This window comes from Nymphaea colorata, chromosome 1 (assembly GCF_008831285.2).
Source record: "Nymphaea colorata isolate Beijing-Zhang1983 chromosome 1, ASM883128v2, whole genome shotgun sequence".
Lineage (NCBI taxonomy): Eukaryota > Viridiplantae > Streptophyta > Magnoliopsida > Nymphaeales > Nymphaeaceae > Nymphaea > Nymphaea colorata.
The window spans coordinates 4931582-4946985 of NC_045138.2; the positions used below are offsets into that span (position 1 = coordinate 4931582).

General features: G+C 35.7%; 1 protein-coding gene across 1 annotated transcript; it reads right to left on the reverse strand.

Annotated features, from left to right (window-relative positions):
- Positions 1-416: 416 nt before the first annotated feature.
- Positions 417-1673, reverse strand: LOC116245414 (AP2/ERF and B3 domain-containing transcription factor RAV1-like). The gene has a single exon (XM_031616975.2). The coding sequence runs from the start codon at positions 1582-1584 to the stop codon at positions 676-678; it is 909 nt and encodes a 302-aa protein (XP_031472835.1). The 5' UTR covers positions 1585-1673; the 3' UTR covers positions 417-675.
- Between the last annotated feature and the right edge of the window lie 13731 nt (positions 1674-15404).

The following is a 15404-nucleotide window of genomic DNA, read 5'->3' on the forward strand; positions in this document are numbered from 1 at the left end:
GATCGAGAAAACTGCCAATTGGGTATTATTGTTAGTTGGCTTCTTGGCTATGAAATAAGCAGAGGAAATTAAGATAAATCATAATTTAATCACACAGATCTATGAAGATGGCAGGTGCTTTACCGTCTCCAAGTGAAAACTTTACTTCCTTATGCAGTCGATCCTGCCTTAAACTTTTACTTTTGGCCCTCTTAATAAACGCTTCATAAGAACGATTCAATTCAATGGTAAGTGAAAATTTGATGGAAAGATCAGATTTAACATCATTTTTGATACCCCGTTCTACTACCACTGTCATGCATCCCTCATTTCTGTATTAGCATCATTGCTGAACTACCTTCGAATGGTATTTTATGCAAAAGTAGCATACTAATTGCTTGCATTGACTATTGTTCATGGTACAGAAGAAGGAAATTTCCAAGTATGGCACCATACAGAATGACTCTAATCACCAAAAGAGAGAGTTTCAATGAGATGCCGAAGAAGCTTACAATGGGATCATGTCAGACCCGCCAGGAAATTAATTAAGCCACCATACTCAGCAGTCACGAAGAAAACTGCGGATCATTGATGGTAGCTACTCGACTTATATGGACTAAACAAGCTGCAGAGAAGAAAGAAATCATGGCTGACCTGCCGGCGACCAAGTGGTTCGCCGTCAACAAACTAGCTTGATCAAACAAGGTCCACATCACTATCACCTGCATTGAGATCCTCGATTCGCCGTGCAATTAGGTCGACGCCGAAGATCCGGACGAACTGACCTCTTTGTTCTGGCTCTTCCGCGGGCTCTTGATCACTTTCCCACTTCTGCGGTTCGATCTCGTCTCCTTCGACATGCTTCCAACGTATGTAGTTCGTCTCCTCCGGCCCCGCCGACCTCAAGAAGGAGACCACGTCCCCTGCCCTGAGCCCCTTCTCCCTAACGAATCCTCTCCAGCCCCTCGTCAGCACGTAGCTCTGGCTGCTGCTCCAGTACGTGTATTTGATCCTCCACACCCGGCTGCCTTCGTCCTCAAACTTCAGCAGCGTGCCGTCTTTCCAGCGGTCGGCGGCCAAGGGGAAGAACTCCTCGGCCAGGTGCTTGGGGATCACGAGCCTGTTGAGCTTCCCCACGTCGCTCGGCGTCAAAACCTTGTCGAAGAGCTCCCTTTTCTCCGGCGGGCAAGCCCCAGGCCTCGGCCACGCTGAGGGGGAGGAGACGAGAGAATCTGCTTCTGCCTTTTCCTCGAAAAGCGTCAGCTCGTCGTGGTAGGTGTTTCTCCTGAGCATGTCGACGACTTCTTCTTCGGAATGAGACCGGAGGAAGGAGGCCTGGTACTGGTCCTCCCACACGGCCGGGAAGTTGGTGGTCGCTTCCTCGCTTCTGTACTTCACCGCCGCTATGTCGTAGGCCACCGCCGCCTCCACCTCCGTGGGAAACGTCCCCAGCCAGACGCGGTGATGCTTCTCGTAAATCTGGGCTCCCCATTTCCCGTTTGGCTGAGGAACGACGCCCTTGAAGCGGGAGGATGGAAGTTTCCGGATGCCTGGCCGCCAAAGCCTGCCGATCTCGTTGTCCGACTGGTCGCTGTCTCTCTCCATGCAATCTAACCACTAGCAATGCTAGAGAACAGGAACTGAGTTGTTCAACGAGCCTTTGAGAGATTCGGGAATATAGCCCTCTTCACATACAGCCCCTGCCCACCTCTCTCTCTCTCCCCTATATATATACCCTATATATATATATATAGGGGAAGAGAGAGAAAAAACAATTAAAAACAGACAGCTACCTATGTATCTTGATGGGTATTCTTTTATTTGTATGGCTGACAATTGTTGGAAAAGGTGCATTTGGCGATGGTGCTGACTTAGCTATGGGTGCACTTTTTTATGACATTTTTTAGTGACACAAAACTTTTAAAATAAAAATTATTTTGCCATATAAATAGTGGGGTTTTATATATACCCAACCATAGGAGATAGATAATTAAGAGAAAAACAAAATAAAAAAATATATAAACTAATACTATATAATATAAACACCTATCACTTTTTTCTTCCTGCTTTTCTTTTAACCATCCACCATATTATATGAAGATTGTTAGGTGACCTTACAAAACCAGAGTCATTATCAATATACATCATCAATTCTGGGTCGTCTAGTGATAGACCGAACGGTTTAGATCTCCTAACTCTCCCCACGTGAACTTTATCTTTTGCTCCTCTCTTTCCCTCAATCCCTTTCTCATCATGTTGCAAGGGGAGCCGTCGGGGGCTCCTTGCAACAAGATGAGAAAGGGAGAGAAAGAGAGAGTTCACACGGAGAGAGGAAGGGAGGGGAAGACCGGAAATATGAGCCATTAGATTTAAGATTAAACGGTTCAGATTTGATTTCATCATATATATATATATATATATATATATATATATATATATATATATATATAACACTCATGCAAAATTGGCAGAAATATAGCATGTGTATTGATTTGCTTTATACAGAAAAGAGATGGACAACGACATAGTCACACTAGTCTTGCTTGTAGCAACATTAAGTAAATTCATTAGATATGTTATAAATAGCATTTGTAGTTTTGTTTAGTACCATCATTGTGAGAACTCTCAACCGTTCTTGTAGATGGATCTTTAAGAAGTTAAAAGTAAAATATCTTGATTTACATACGCCATTTTGGAACGGTTCAAGAAACAATGATTTTAGCTATTCTGAAATCATAATTCCACCCTTTTGGTAGAATCACAATTCCAAAATTTTGATTCAATAATGAGTCTCTAATTTGGGAATCAAAAATTTTTGTTTGGTAACACAATTCCCATTTCATTAAAAAATGAAAATTTTAATTCTATAATTTCAGAATTTTCTCATCAGACACCCCAAAACGTATGTATAAGTCACCATTCAGGAAATATACTTTTATACATAGTATTGCAAACCAATAAACAAAATCATCGAATGACTTTGAATCAATTTATATAATCCTTACATTTACTCTCCACATATTCCATTTAACCTATAATCCTGACAACTATAAAATTAACAACGCTGGTATTTCTCTCTATATCTCTCATCATATCAACGATTATCCACAGTAGGCACTATTTATGAGCATTATATGATATTCAAAAGAGATAAAAACAAAAAAATAGAGGTTGGAGGAGAGCTTAAAACGGCCAATTCAATAATGAGTCTATTAACCAAATTGCATTTAGAGAGAAGTGTGAGATCTGATTTGCAGGTCAGTTCAGTAGTTTTGGAATGGTACTAAAAGGATAATATTAAATATCAACTAGTTTACATTGATGCTTTACTCAAATCCGCAATTTTGACAAACTCAACTACATTTACATAGTTACACTTTTCAAAAATGACTAGAATTTAGCTAGGGAATGCAATTCTGCCGTGAATAGCTAAAAATGAAAAATTTATTGCCAAAACACACTCCACACACTATATATATATATTCCATATCTGAGGTGCTAGAGTTGCAAGGAACCATCTCAGTTTTTAATCTTTTCCAAATTGATTGTTGAGAGGAAAGAAAATGAGATTTGAATTTTTAACAGGCACAATATGGTAACAACTACTTTTTTGGCTACTTTATTTAACTGAATTCCATTTATATTTCAATTTTTATAACAAGTATTTACCAAACTATTTAGCCATGGCGCAGCCACATATGGGCTAGTTTCGGCAGTTCCATACAGCAGGCCGTCAATGTTTCTTTATTTTCATATTAATTGTCAAATGTTCGCTATGTACGTATATAAGTATCTCTTCGCATATGAAAATCTATGAATTCGAGTGTCATTTCAGAACATTTTTCTGACTCCGCTGCTCGCGAATGATATCTCCAAGTTGCAGTTTTATTTTTCTTTTAAATGCATGCGCGGTGCTTCTCTTTCTCTCTCTATCTCTGTCTCGCTGACGTTGATACAGAGGCAGTGGGACAGCCGGGGGGCCGAAGCAAGGGACATAGTTATGGACACATGTGAGGCAATAAACTCGAACACGGGCTGGAAATTATTGCCTTGACAATTGGAGCTTGGAATTTATGCATGCTTGAAATGGCTTCAGATTGGTTGAAAGCTTTGGGTCACTCCATTGAATGGAGTAATTTGCTCCTATTGGCAACTTGTTGTTTGTCCTGAACTGTTCAGGTTTATGTACCTACTAGTCCATCCAGAAAGGGAAGAGAGATATATATGTATCTCATCATGGTCCTGCCAGGGCCTTCTTAAATTTTTGTGAAGCTTTTTTCTATTTGGAAATGGGCAATTCTGTGTACTATTTTGTCACTTTACGATAGGAGACATTTTCAGATTTACATGGAAAAGTGGAGTGCGTGCTAGGGATGTCCAATGAGTCTAGCCAACTCGGGCTCAACTCGAACTCGCTCCGTTGAAGAGTCGAGTTCGAACTTGACTGATAACTTGAGTTTGTAAATGAGTCGAGTTCAAGTTGGATGAACTCGAATCGATTAAACCTGATTAGACTCTTTTAACACTAACAACACCTATTTTTGTAATTTTATAAACTTAAAATGGCTTTAATAAAATTGTAGAAATTTTAAGCATAAAATATATATTAAGGGACGCCAGCATAAACAAGTCAAGCTTGAGATCTGTCTCCGTTAAAAGAGTCATGTTCAAGCTCACATCATAAAGCTTGAGCCGAGCTATGTGAGACATGAGTCGAGTTCAAGCTCGACTTGCTCGTTGTACATCCCTAGTGCTTGCTTGATTATATTCAAATGCAATTATGGGGTGATTTGTTGTTCGCTTTCTTGCTAAGCACCTTTTTATATAATTTTTTGAGAAGGTGAGAAAAGAAAAAGAAAAGAAATTGAGCTTCTCTCACAATGATATGCCACCTTCCATGATCTTGCTGGAAGTACGGATGTCAATGTATCCTACTTAAATCAAATATCTCTGACTGTCATTCCAAAAAAAAAAGATGTGAAAAAAAAATAATATTCGATTAAGAAATTGTATTCGATCAATTTGGAATCAGATTGGATTTAGTTTCAAACAAATATCCTATATCTAATCCTCTATCAGCCGAACTCAGTCCAAATTTTGGATTCACATATGAATGTAATGATCAGGTTCAGATTGTGAAATTGGATTTCATATTCAGATTCTAATATGTCTTTTCTTGGTTGTGATTGAAATCTTAATATATGAATATCAGAAAAAACATTGATGATTTAAGAGTATTATGACATCTCTAGCCGGGGTTTGCCTCTGAATTCATACTTTGTCCAAAAGTGAAAGAATATGTGTACAAACAATTAAAACCAAAATAGAAAGAGAATGGTTTGCTACCTTACCTTGGTATATATATATATACCTCAAAGTGATGTTAAGATAATTGTTATTCAGTAATAGGAACAGTAATAAAATGTTACATGAATATGTTTTAAAGGTTAGAGCAGGTTACATGGAATAATTTGTTATTGTTCCCATTGTCAAACGCCCCGAAACTCACTATATTTTATAGTGTTTGATTTTATTCAACGAAAAAAAAAAAGGGAGAGGGGGAGAGAGAGAAAACATTGAATATCTAAAAAAAATCTAGAAGCAAAAAAACCTGATGAAGGTCTGCAGATGTGCCAAGAAACGGCACCATATAAGCTCAGCAATCATCCAGAAAACGGTGGGTCATGGAAAGTTGGCCACTTGGATTTAAAGGCAAAGCTGTTCATGAACTGGCTTGCCAATGTCGTGATGTATCAAACGAGCGTTATATATTTCTATATGATGATAAATTGTGTGAAGAATGCATATTTATATTTATTAAAGACATCCTTTATGATGTGTGGTCCTTTTCTTTCCCTCTAAAAGTTTGGATATATATATATATATATATATATATATATATATATATATATATATATATATTGCGTGTGTGCGTGCGCACCCATGTTGAGGGCCGGAGGCACCATGTCGGTGCGTCGGCATGCGTGGGGACTTGTCCAGAAAAACTTTATTGGCTGTCCTCTACATTTTCTCTAAAATGAAAAGGCTTTGCGGACAGGATGATATACTTGCCCCCAGTTGGTGTGGTCCTTACACAAATTATCATTGGAAAATGTTATTATGACATTATTTTATTGTAGTCTTTTGTTGAGGGAAATTGGTAAATCCTAAACTGCTAGGTCAAGCTGGATAAAAACTAGACTCTTAAAAGATTTTGTTAAAAAATATATTTTAAATAAATTAAAAACACCATCATATTTATAAAAAACTGATTTGATATAAAATATGTTTTTAACGAAAAATGGGATTTCCCAATGACAAAAACTTTGATGTTTTATGAACCGTTCAGTTTTACTTATTACAAAAATACAATTAAATTAAAAAATGATTATCATAATTATATGTTCTCTATCACCTTATTATTGAGATCATATTTATAAGGTTAGATCATTAAAAAAAAAAACACCTTAATCATTGCATCAACATACTGGTTTTTGTCAGTGACCTAGTGATATGAGACCTGGCAATTACTCCCTTGTCGATGGGATGATAAAATAACTTCACTTTTCAGTTTTCTGCATTTATAGATGGATGAGAGAAGTGGGTTCCTCACAGTACAGCAAGCAAGTTGCTGGTATTGGCCTATATACCTCCTTAAAGGACCCATCAATCTCTTTGTATTATCCTTCTTCTTATAAAGAGATAGAGAGAGGAGAGGAGAGAAGAGTGGTGGGGGTATAAGAGTCCGTCCACTTGGCCTTATAATAGCACCTCTAATCATAAGATCAACATTACTTTTCAATACCATCAGGATATCTCCTTTCAATAATCGAACTGAAGACCTGGCTCATAACATCAACACTACTTTTCAATACCATCAAGATAGTACCATTTTCAGTAATTGAACTGAGGACGTGGCTACAGCACACCTCCCAGCCCAACCGGTTGCGCTACCCATCATTTGGTGAGAGAGAGAGAAAAAAAAAAGATTATTTAAAAAATTTTAACAATAAAAGTTCTTGCACCCCTGGCCCCACCTCAAGATTTAAAAAAAAAATACATATAAATTTTAGAAAAGTTTAAGAATTTCAGCGCATGTCAAAATTTAGAAACTTTAATTCTACCCTCCTCATAAAAAATTTCTGACTTTGCCCTTACTGCCCACCTACCGGATCAGGCAGCTACTTCAAATTTCTTTAAGCCTACAGTATTGAATCTATTTGATGTTGTAGCCGAGCATTATTAGTCTCGACATCTCTAGCTGGCATGCTTTTAAGTACCAGAGAGAGCAAGAACTGGTTGTATTGACAACTTGGTGGGAGCTAGTGGCAACGCTAGAATTCTAATTTTTTATTACAAGTTAAACTCATTTGATTAACTATAATTGAGAAAATGAATCACTTAAAACTCAGCTGTTGGATAGGGTTGGATAGGGTTGAATAGTATTTTCAAAATTTATACAAAGGCTGAACAATATTTTTCAAAATTTTTGTATGAACCAAAAAAAGAAAAATTCAAAAAATATAAGTATAAATCTTTTTTAATGGAGGAGAGTCCTAGGCCCTGCTAGCCCTCCCTTCCCTCGGCTCTTCGAAACAACTTTCCTTTTACCCATCTCTCAACATACATTCTGAGAAAGTGGTGGAGCCAAAGGGGGGTCCTTAGGGGCCCTTGTCCCTCTCAAAAAAAAAAAAATTACACATAAATTTTAGAAATTTTTGCTTGTCTTATATAAAAATTTTGAAAAATTATATTTTAGCCCTTTTCAAAATTTAGAAACTTCAATTTGACCCTCCTCATAAAAAATTTCTAACTCTGCCTCTTATATGAGATTGTCATTTTGCTTTATCTCCAAACTAACATTTCTCATATTTGTGCTTCTTGGGTAAGTCTTTAACTCTGTTATTACTCAAATGTATTTACTGAAGAAGCCAACAATGTATAGTAAGTGAGAAATTGGAGGAATTGAAACCAGATGGCTAAATTGTAGAGAATTAAATTGGAATCAGTCCACGGCAGGATGTTGCGAGATGATTAAATATACAGAAATGGTCACTAAAAACAACATGACGCTGGAGCATTTGCAACGGTTTAGTGATAGTGTAACAACGTTTTATTGTGTTTTAGTGATAGTGTATTGGGATTTTAGCGACAAGTCTTTGATACTTACCGTTCGGCAGTCAGTGGATTTCAATTGTATGAGAACTGATTCAAAATAATATAAGGGCTAAATAGATGTATGTGGACCCAAATCAGCAGTCAACTCAAAACGAGACATAAACCTTTAACTTCAAATCGGCAGTTTAAACTATAGTCACAAATAACATTTTGGAGGTTTAAACGGTAAAGTTTCTCTTGGGTATAATACGATGAGCTTAAAAAACTGAAAAAATATGGTAAATTTTTATAATTTAGAAAAACTAAAAATAGAGAAAAAATAAAATAAATAAGAAATTAATAATACAAACATCAAAAGATAAGTAGATTTGCAATAAATAAAAATTAGAAAAAAAACTGTTTGGCATTAAAAAAATGTAAAAAGTAAAAAAAAAAGCGCATTTTTTTGTTTTTTATGTTTTTTTCAAAAAAAATGCATTTTTTAAAGTTTTAAACTGTAATTTAAGTTATCATGTTTTTTGCATTTTTTTTTCAAAATAAATGCCGTTTTTGTGACTATTTCAACACTGCAATTCATTAAAACTATTGGTCTCACGTTGGTAATTGAGAGGCCTTGTTTCCCCGCGTTCATTCCAAGAGCTGTCTGTGCAAGCGTTTAATTGACTGCTTGCTTGAAAGAAAGTCCAAACGGGTCAGTGGCACAACCTAAAAGGAAAAAATTTATCTTGTAAGAAATTTCGTTTTAATTAGGATCTACGTCTCCACTTTTAGTGTTTCTAAACACATTCACATTTTGTTTAAAATCTTTATCAACACGAGTTTTAAGAGGTCTGGTATGTATCCCTTACCCAAATGGTCTGGTATGGAAGGACCGCTATGGATATCAATACCGGTGTATTTGATCACCGCTATAGTGTAATTGAAAACAACACTAAAATGCAGCTTTGTTTTGACAAACTTTATAGCCATGTCATTTTCTCTTCCCTAAGCCAAAAAATATAATGAAGACATACATCTAGACTACATGTGAACGTTTTCAATTCAAAAAAGTTGGAAAATATTGTAGAATGATATGCACATAACAGCTTGGCCTTTTTTTTTTTTTTTTTTTGCAACATTAGAATGTTGATATAGCTAAAAGGGGATTGATGGCCTTGTTCTGAGAGGTTATATCTACAACTTAATATATACTATTTGATGTATTTAAAATATACAGGTTAGATGATTCCGTCAAATCTGGTATATGGCAACAATAAATCCTCGTTTTGTATACATTGGTTTTTTCTTTAAGAAATTGAACTGTTAACACTACATAGCCTTGTCCAGGTTTCCCACTGTTTGAGAGACACAAGATAATTGGTTGGGTCCTATTTGTCATGTACACCAGCGCATCCTCTATTAGGGTCCGCACTCAATCTTTAGCCTCATTATGAGGTTGTGTTCCATTCGAACGATGCTAATGCTACAGCATGTTTCCTGTTGTTGCAAATAATGGACCGTTCAAGGTGGGGCGTGCTTCTATGTCTGTTTTTTTTTCCATAAGTGGGAGAGAACCCATTATTGCAAAGAGATTTTTATCCTCTTTCCACGTCCAAAGCTGCATGGAGACCAGTGAATTTGCGGTTATTCCATTCAACTTGAGAATAACAACTCGAGAATAGCATCTGCTAACATCTACATGATTCAAACTGATGATCAATTTCTCATTGACCTGTCAACCGGATTAGTTATGCTTAGGAGCGAAGAGAAGGGGGGGTCGCATGAACCCTGGTCCCACCTCAAAAACTTAAAAAAATATACATGTAATTTTTAGAAAATTTCAATTGTCCTATATAAAAATTTTGAAAAATAATATTTCAGCACTTATCAAAATTTATTTTCATGAAAAATTTCTAGCTCGCTCTTTTCTATGCTATCCCCTCGAGACGCCATTGGCCACTCATGAAAAGTCAAAGACTCAAAATGAGCCATGAAAGAATGCTGCAGCATGTTCTGTTCCACCCGTTCCACGTATGATAAATGACACTTCCGAACTAGGCAGACATTTGTCTCCTGGGTTGACGCCACCAGGAAGAAAATCCAAATGCAGTTCCTTCCTTCCACTCGGTTCGGAACGCTTTTGTCAAACAACCGTACAGAGACGGCTGACGGACACTTTGTGGGATTCACCAACCACCCGCGCCAAGGAAGAAGCCCATTAGTCATGTGGTGTTTAGACTGGAGAGGCCACGTGATAGATTTTTGTTTTTAAATTTTATATTTATAATTTTTTAAAAAAAAAAATCTCTTAAAATTATGCCCAAAAAATGTAAAATGTCAGAGCATCTTCAATTGCTCAATCGCGCACATGGTATCAGGACGGGGACCTCCAGGTTTTCAGAAAATTTAGTAATTATATTATTTTTTCATGAAAAAAACATTTAAAATGTATAGAAGACATAATATGTGGGTTGTTCTTCCCTGAAGTAATTTATCTCTGTGCGTACATGGCATATGCAGTCAGGGCGTGGAAATAAGGGCAGGCTCGCAAGGTCCCGGCCCTCTTAAAAAAAAAAATGAAAATGAAAATTTATATGTAAATTTTAAAAAAATTCAATTGTTTTATATCAAAATTTAAAGAAATAATATTCAGTTCTTGTCAAAATTTATAAACTTTAATTTTACTCTTTCATAAAAAAAATTCTGTGTCCACCCTTGTATGCATGCAGTGTAGTTGTTGACTCTTTTTCGAGTGATGAGTTAGTAATTTTTTCACTCACTTAAACATCTAAAACCTGACCTTGAAAGACCTTGAAAGTAAAGAAAAGGGAAACTTCTACTCTTGTCCAAGCAGTGAATCGTAATCTTCTCTCACCTGAAAATACTATACTTACTCTAACTCTTTTGCCATTAATTTATCAAACTCTATTGTGAAATCTCTCCCTCTCTCTCTCTTTCTATATATATATATATATATATATATATATAATGTGTGTATAGGGAGTAAGGCACACCATATCGGTCAGGTCCGTCGGCAAGCATTAAGAGTTGTCCCAAAAAAAGTTCATTGGGTGTCCTCTACGCTTTGTCTAAAGTGGAAAGACATTCAAGATCGTACGCACATGGAGAGATATTCTTACACCCAATTGGTGTGGGTGAAATATTGTTATGACAATATTTATTGTTAATCTTAATCCTTGTTGAGGGAAATCGGTAAATGGCAGACCTGTTAGGACAGGAGTAAAAACCAGATCCTTAAATTTTTTTTTGAAACAATATATTTTAAATAAAATAAAACATCTTAATATATTCATGAAAACTAATTTGATATAAAATATGCTTTAATTTAAGTTGTTTATACGAAAAACGGGGATTACTCCACAATCAAAATTTTGATGTTGTATGGCCGCTCTGGTTGAATTATTCTAAAAATACAATTAAAATTTAAAATTGATTACCTTAATAATTAATATACGTTTCCTATCAATTTATTATTAAGATCATATTTATAAGGTTAGATCATTAGAAACAAAATATCTTAATCATTACATGTGAACAGTTGGTTTTTGTCCCTGACTTAGTGATATGAAACCTATCAATTACTCCCATTGTGATGGCCCCTTTCATTTATAGGTGGTTCTTAGAGGTGGGTTACACAGTACAGCAAGTTGTTGGTACTGACCTTTATAGCTTCCTTGAGGACCCATTAATCTCCTGTGCCAACCTTCTTGAGAGAGAGAGATTGTATAAAAGTCTTTTAACAATAAAAGCTCAATGTACGTTGCACCACATGTGTATTGGAGAGTGAGTTGCATGAGCTGCTTGGTGCACGAACACATATACGCCAAAAATAAAAAGGTAAGGAGTTGAGATATTTTGAAAATTATTTAAAAAGAGATGTCGTTTTTAGTCTTTTAACTTTTGCAGACTTTTTTGTCCCTGTCAAAAGTTTTCTTCTTTGTATAAAAAATTTCATGCACCACTATACGCCAAAAATAAAAAGGTAAGGAGTTGAGATATTTTGAAAATTATTTAAAAAGAGATGTCCTTTTTAGTCTTTTAACTTTTGCATTTTTTTTTTTTTTGGGGTCTCTGTCAAAAGTTTTCTTCTTTGTATAAAAAATTTCATGCACCACTGTAGCGTAAATAACCCACTTCATGTCCATTGTGCTTATTCAAGGGGTTGACACTCTAAAATCAGTAACTGACTGGCAGGTCGCTATGTCAATTTTCTTTAAGCTTACAAAGGATCTATGCGATGCGGTAGCTGACCTTTTAAGTTGACACCTAATGCCGACATCTGGCCAGCATGCTTTTAAGTACTAGAGAGGGCATGAACTAGCTGTATTGTACTCAAGCTCAGATCATAGAGCTTGAATTGAGCTTGAGCTTGAGCCGAGCTATATGTGACTCGAGTCAAGTTCAAGCTCTGCTCGCCCGTTGTACATCCCTAGTGCTTGCTTGATGATATTCAAATATAATTACGAGGAGATTTGTTTTTTGCTTTCTTGCTAAGCACCTTTTTATATAACCTTTTGCCAATGTGAGAAAAGAAAAAGAAAAGAAATTGAGCTTCTGTTGTTAGTCGATATGTCTTTATAATTTGTTAAGAGAGAGAGAGATGGTCGTTAACCTAAAATAATGGCACGGTTTCTCTCACAATGATTTGCCACCTTCCATGATCCAGCTGGAAGTATGGACGTTAATGTATCCCATTTAAATCAAATATTTGAGTGAGTCATTCCCAAAAAAATCAGACGTGGAAAAAAAATTAATATTCGATTAAGCAATTGGATCCGATCAGATTTGGAATCAGATTTGATTTAGTTTCAAACAAATATCCTATATCTAATGCCCTATCAGCGGGACTCGGTCCAAATTTCGTATTCACATATAAATGTAAAGATCAGGTTCAGATTGTGAAATTGGATTTCAGATTTGGATTTGGTTATGTCTTTTCTTGGTTCAGATTAAAATCCGAATATATGAATATCAGAAAAAACATATATGATTGAGAGTATTATCTTGATTCGAATATGATCCACTAACATCTCTAGCTGGAGGTTGCCTCTGAATTTATATGAAGAAGTGAAAGAATGCCTGTACAAACAATTAAAACCAAAATAGAAAGAAAATGGTTTGCTACCTTCCATAAGCACGTAGACCTCAAAGTGATGTTAAAATAAAGGGTCATTGGACAATAGAAACAGTAATAAAACGTTACATGAGTATGTTTTAAAGGTTAGAGCAGGTTTTTTGAAAATTTAGTTATAGTTTTTATGAATGTACTCCAATCTTTAGGGTAGATTATAATTTATTATTGTTCCAATTGTCAAACGGCCCCAAAACTCACTATGGTTTGATTGTGTTTGATTCGATTCAGTAAGAAAAGAGAGAGAGAGAGAGAGAGAGAGAAAAAACATTGAATATCGAAGTCTAAAAAGAAATCTAGAAGCAAAAAAACCTGATGAAGGCCAGCAGATGTGCCAAGCAACTCAGCAATCATCCAGAAAACGGTGGATCATGGAAAGTTGGCCACTTAAATTTAAATGAAAGTTGTTCATGAAGTAGCTTGCCAATGTCGTGATGTATCAGATGAGCGTTATATATTTTTATATGACGATAAATTGGGCGAAGAATGCATATTTATATTTATTAAAGACATCTTATGATGTGTGGTACTTTTCTTTTCCTCTAAAAGTTGGGAGCTGGTTTTATATATATTATGATGTGTTTTCCTCTAAAAGTTCAGAACTAGTTTTATATATATATATATATATATATATATATATATATATATATATAGTGTGTGTGTATGTGTGTGCGCGCACGCACGCAAGGGTGTTGAGGAGGGGTCCAAAATGGAAAGGCTTTGGAGACAGAATGCACATGGAGAGATATACTTTTCCCCAATTGGTGTGGTCCACAAGTTATCATTGGGAAATATTATTATGACAATATTTATTGTAGTCTTTTGTTGAGGGAAATTGGTAAATCCCACACTGCTAGGTCAAGCTGGATAAAAACCAGATCCTTAAGATTTTTGTTAAAAATCTATTTAAAGTAAAATAAAAACACCATAATATATTTATAAAAATTAATTTGATCTAAAATATGCTTTAATTTAAGTAGTTTTAATGAAAAATGGGGATTTCTCCATGATCAAAATTTTGATGTTACATAAACCGTTCAGTTTTACTTATTATAAAAATACAATTAAATTAAAAAATGATTACCATAATTATGTGTTTCCTATCACCTTATTATTGAGATCATATTTATAAGGTAAGATCATTAAAAAAAAAAAACACATTAATCATTGCTCATGGGACCTATCAATTACTCTCTTGTCGATGGGATGATAATTATGAAATAACTTTCCTTTCCAGTTTTCGGCATTTATGGATGGTTCAGAGGTGGACTTCACATGACAGCAAGCTGCTGGTATTGGCCTGTATAGCTCCCTAGCCTATCTCCTTCTATTAACCTTCTCTTCCTCCAGAAGAAGAGAAAGAGGAGAGGGGAGACAAGAATAGATTCACTTGACCTCATAATGGCAACTCTAATAATAAGAGCACATTACTTTTCAATACTATCATAATAGCACCTTCATAATCCAACTGAAGACGTGGCTCATAAGACCTCATAAAGGCTACTGCACACCTTCCAACCCAATCGGTTGCGCTACTCATCACTTGGCGAGAGAGAAAAAAAAAAGAAAGAAAGAGATTATATAAAAAAATTTAACAATAAAAGATCATATGTATATTTTACCACATGCACATTATGCTTGTGCAAGAAGTTGACACTCTAGAAGGCTGCCCACCTACGGGATCAGGTAGCTATGTCAAATTACTTTAAGCCTACAGTATTGAATCTATTAGATGCTGTAGCTGAACTTTATTAGTCTCGACATCTCTAGCTGGCATGCTTTTAAGTACTGGGGAGGGCAAGAACTGGCTGTATTGACAACTTGGTGGGAGACCGTGAAAATGCTAGAATTCAACTTTTTGGTTACAAGTTAAACTCATTTGGTTAACTATAATTATGAAAATTAATCACTTAAATCTCAGCTGTTGGATGGGGCTGAATAGTATTTCTAAAATTTGTACAGGTGCTAAACAATATTTTTCAAAATTTTTATATGAACCAGAAAAAAGGAAATTTCAAAACATATAATTATAATTTTTTTTTTTCGCAATGTGAGGAGAGTTCTAGCCCCTGCTAGCGCTTCCTTCCCTCGGCCCTTCAAAGAAACTTTCCTTTTACCAGTCTCTCAACATACATTCTGAGATTGCCATTTTGCCTTGATCTTCTAAACTAGCATT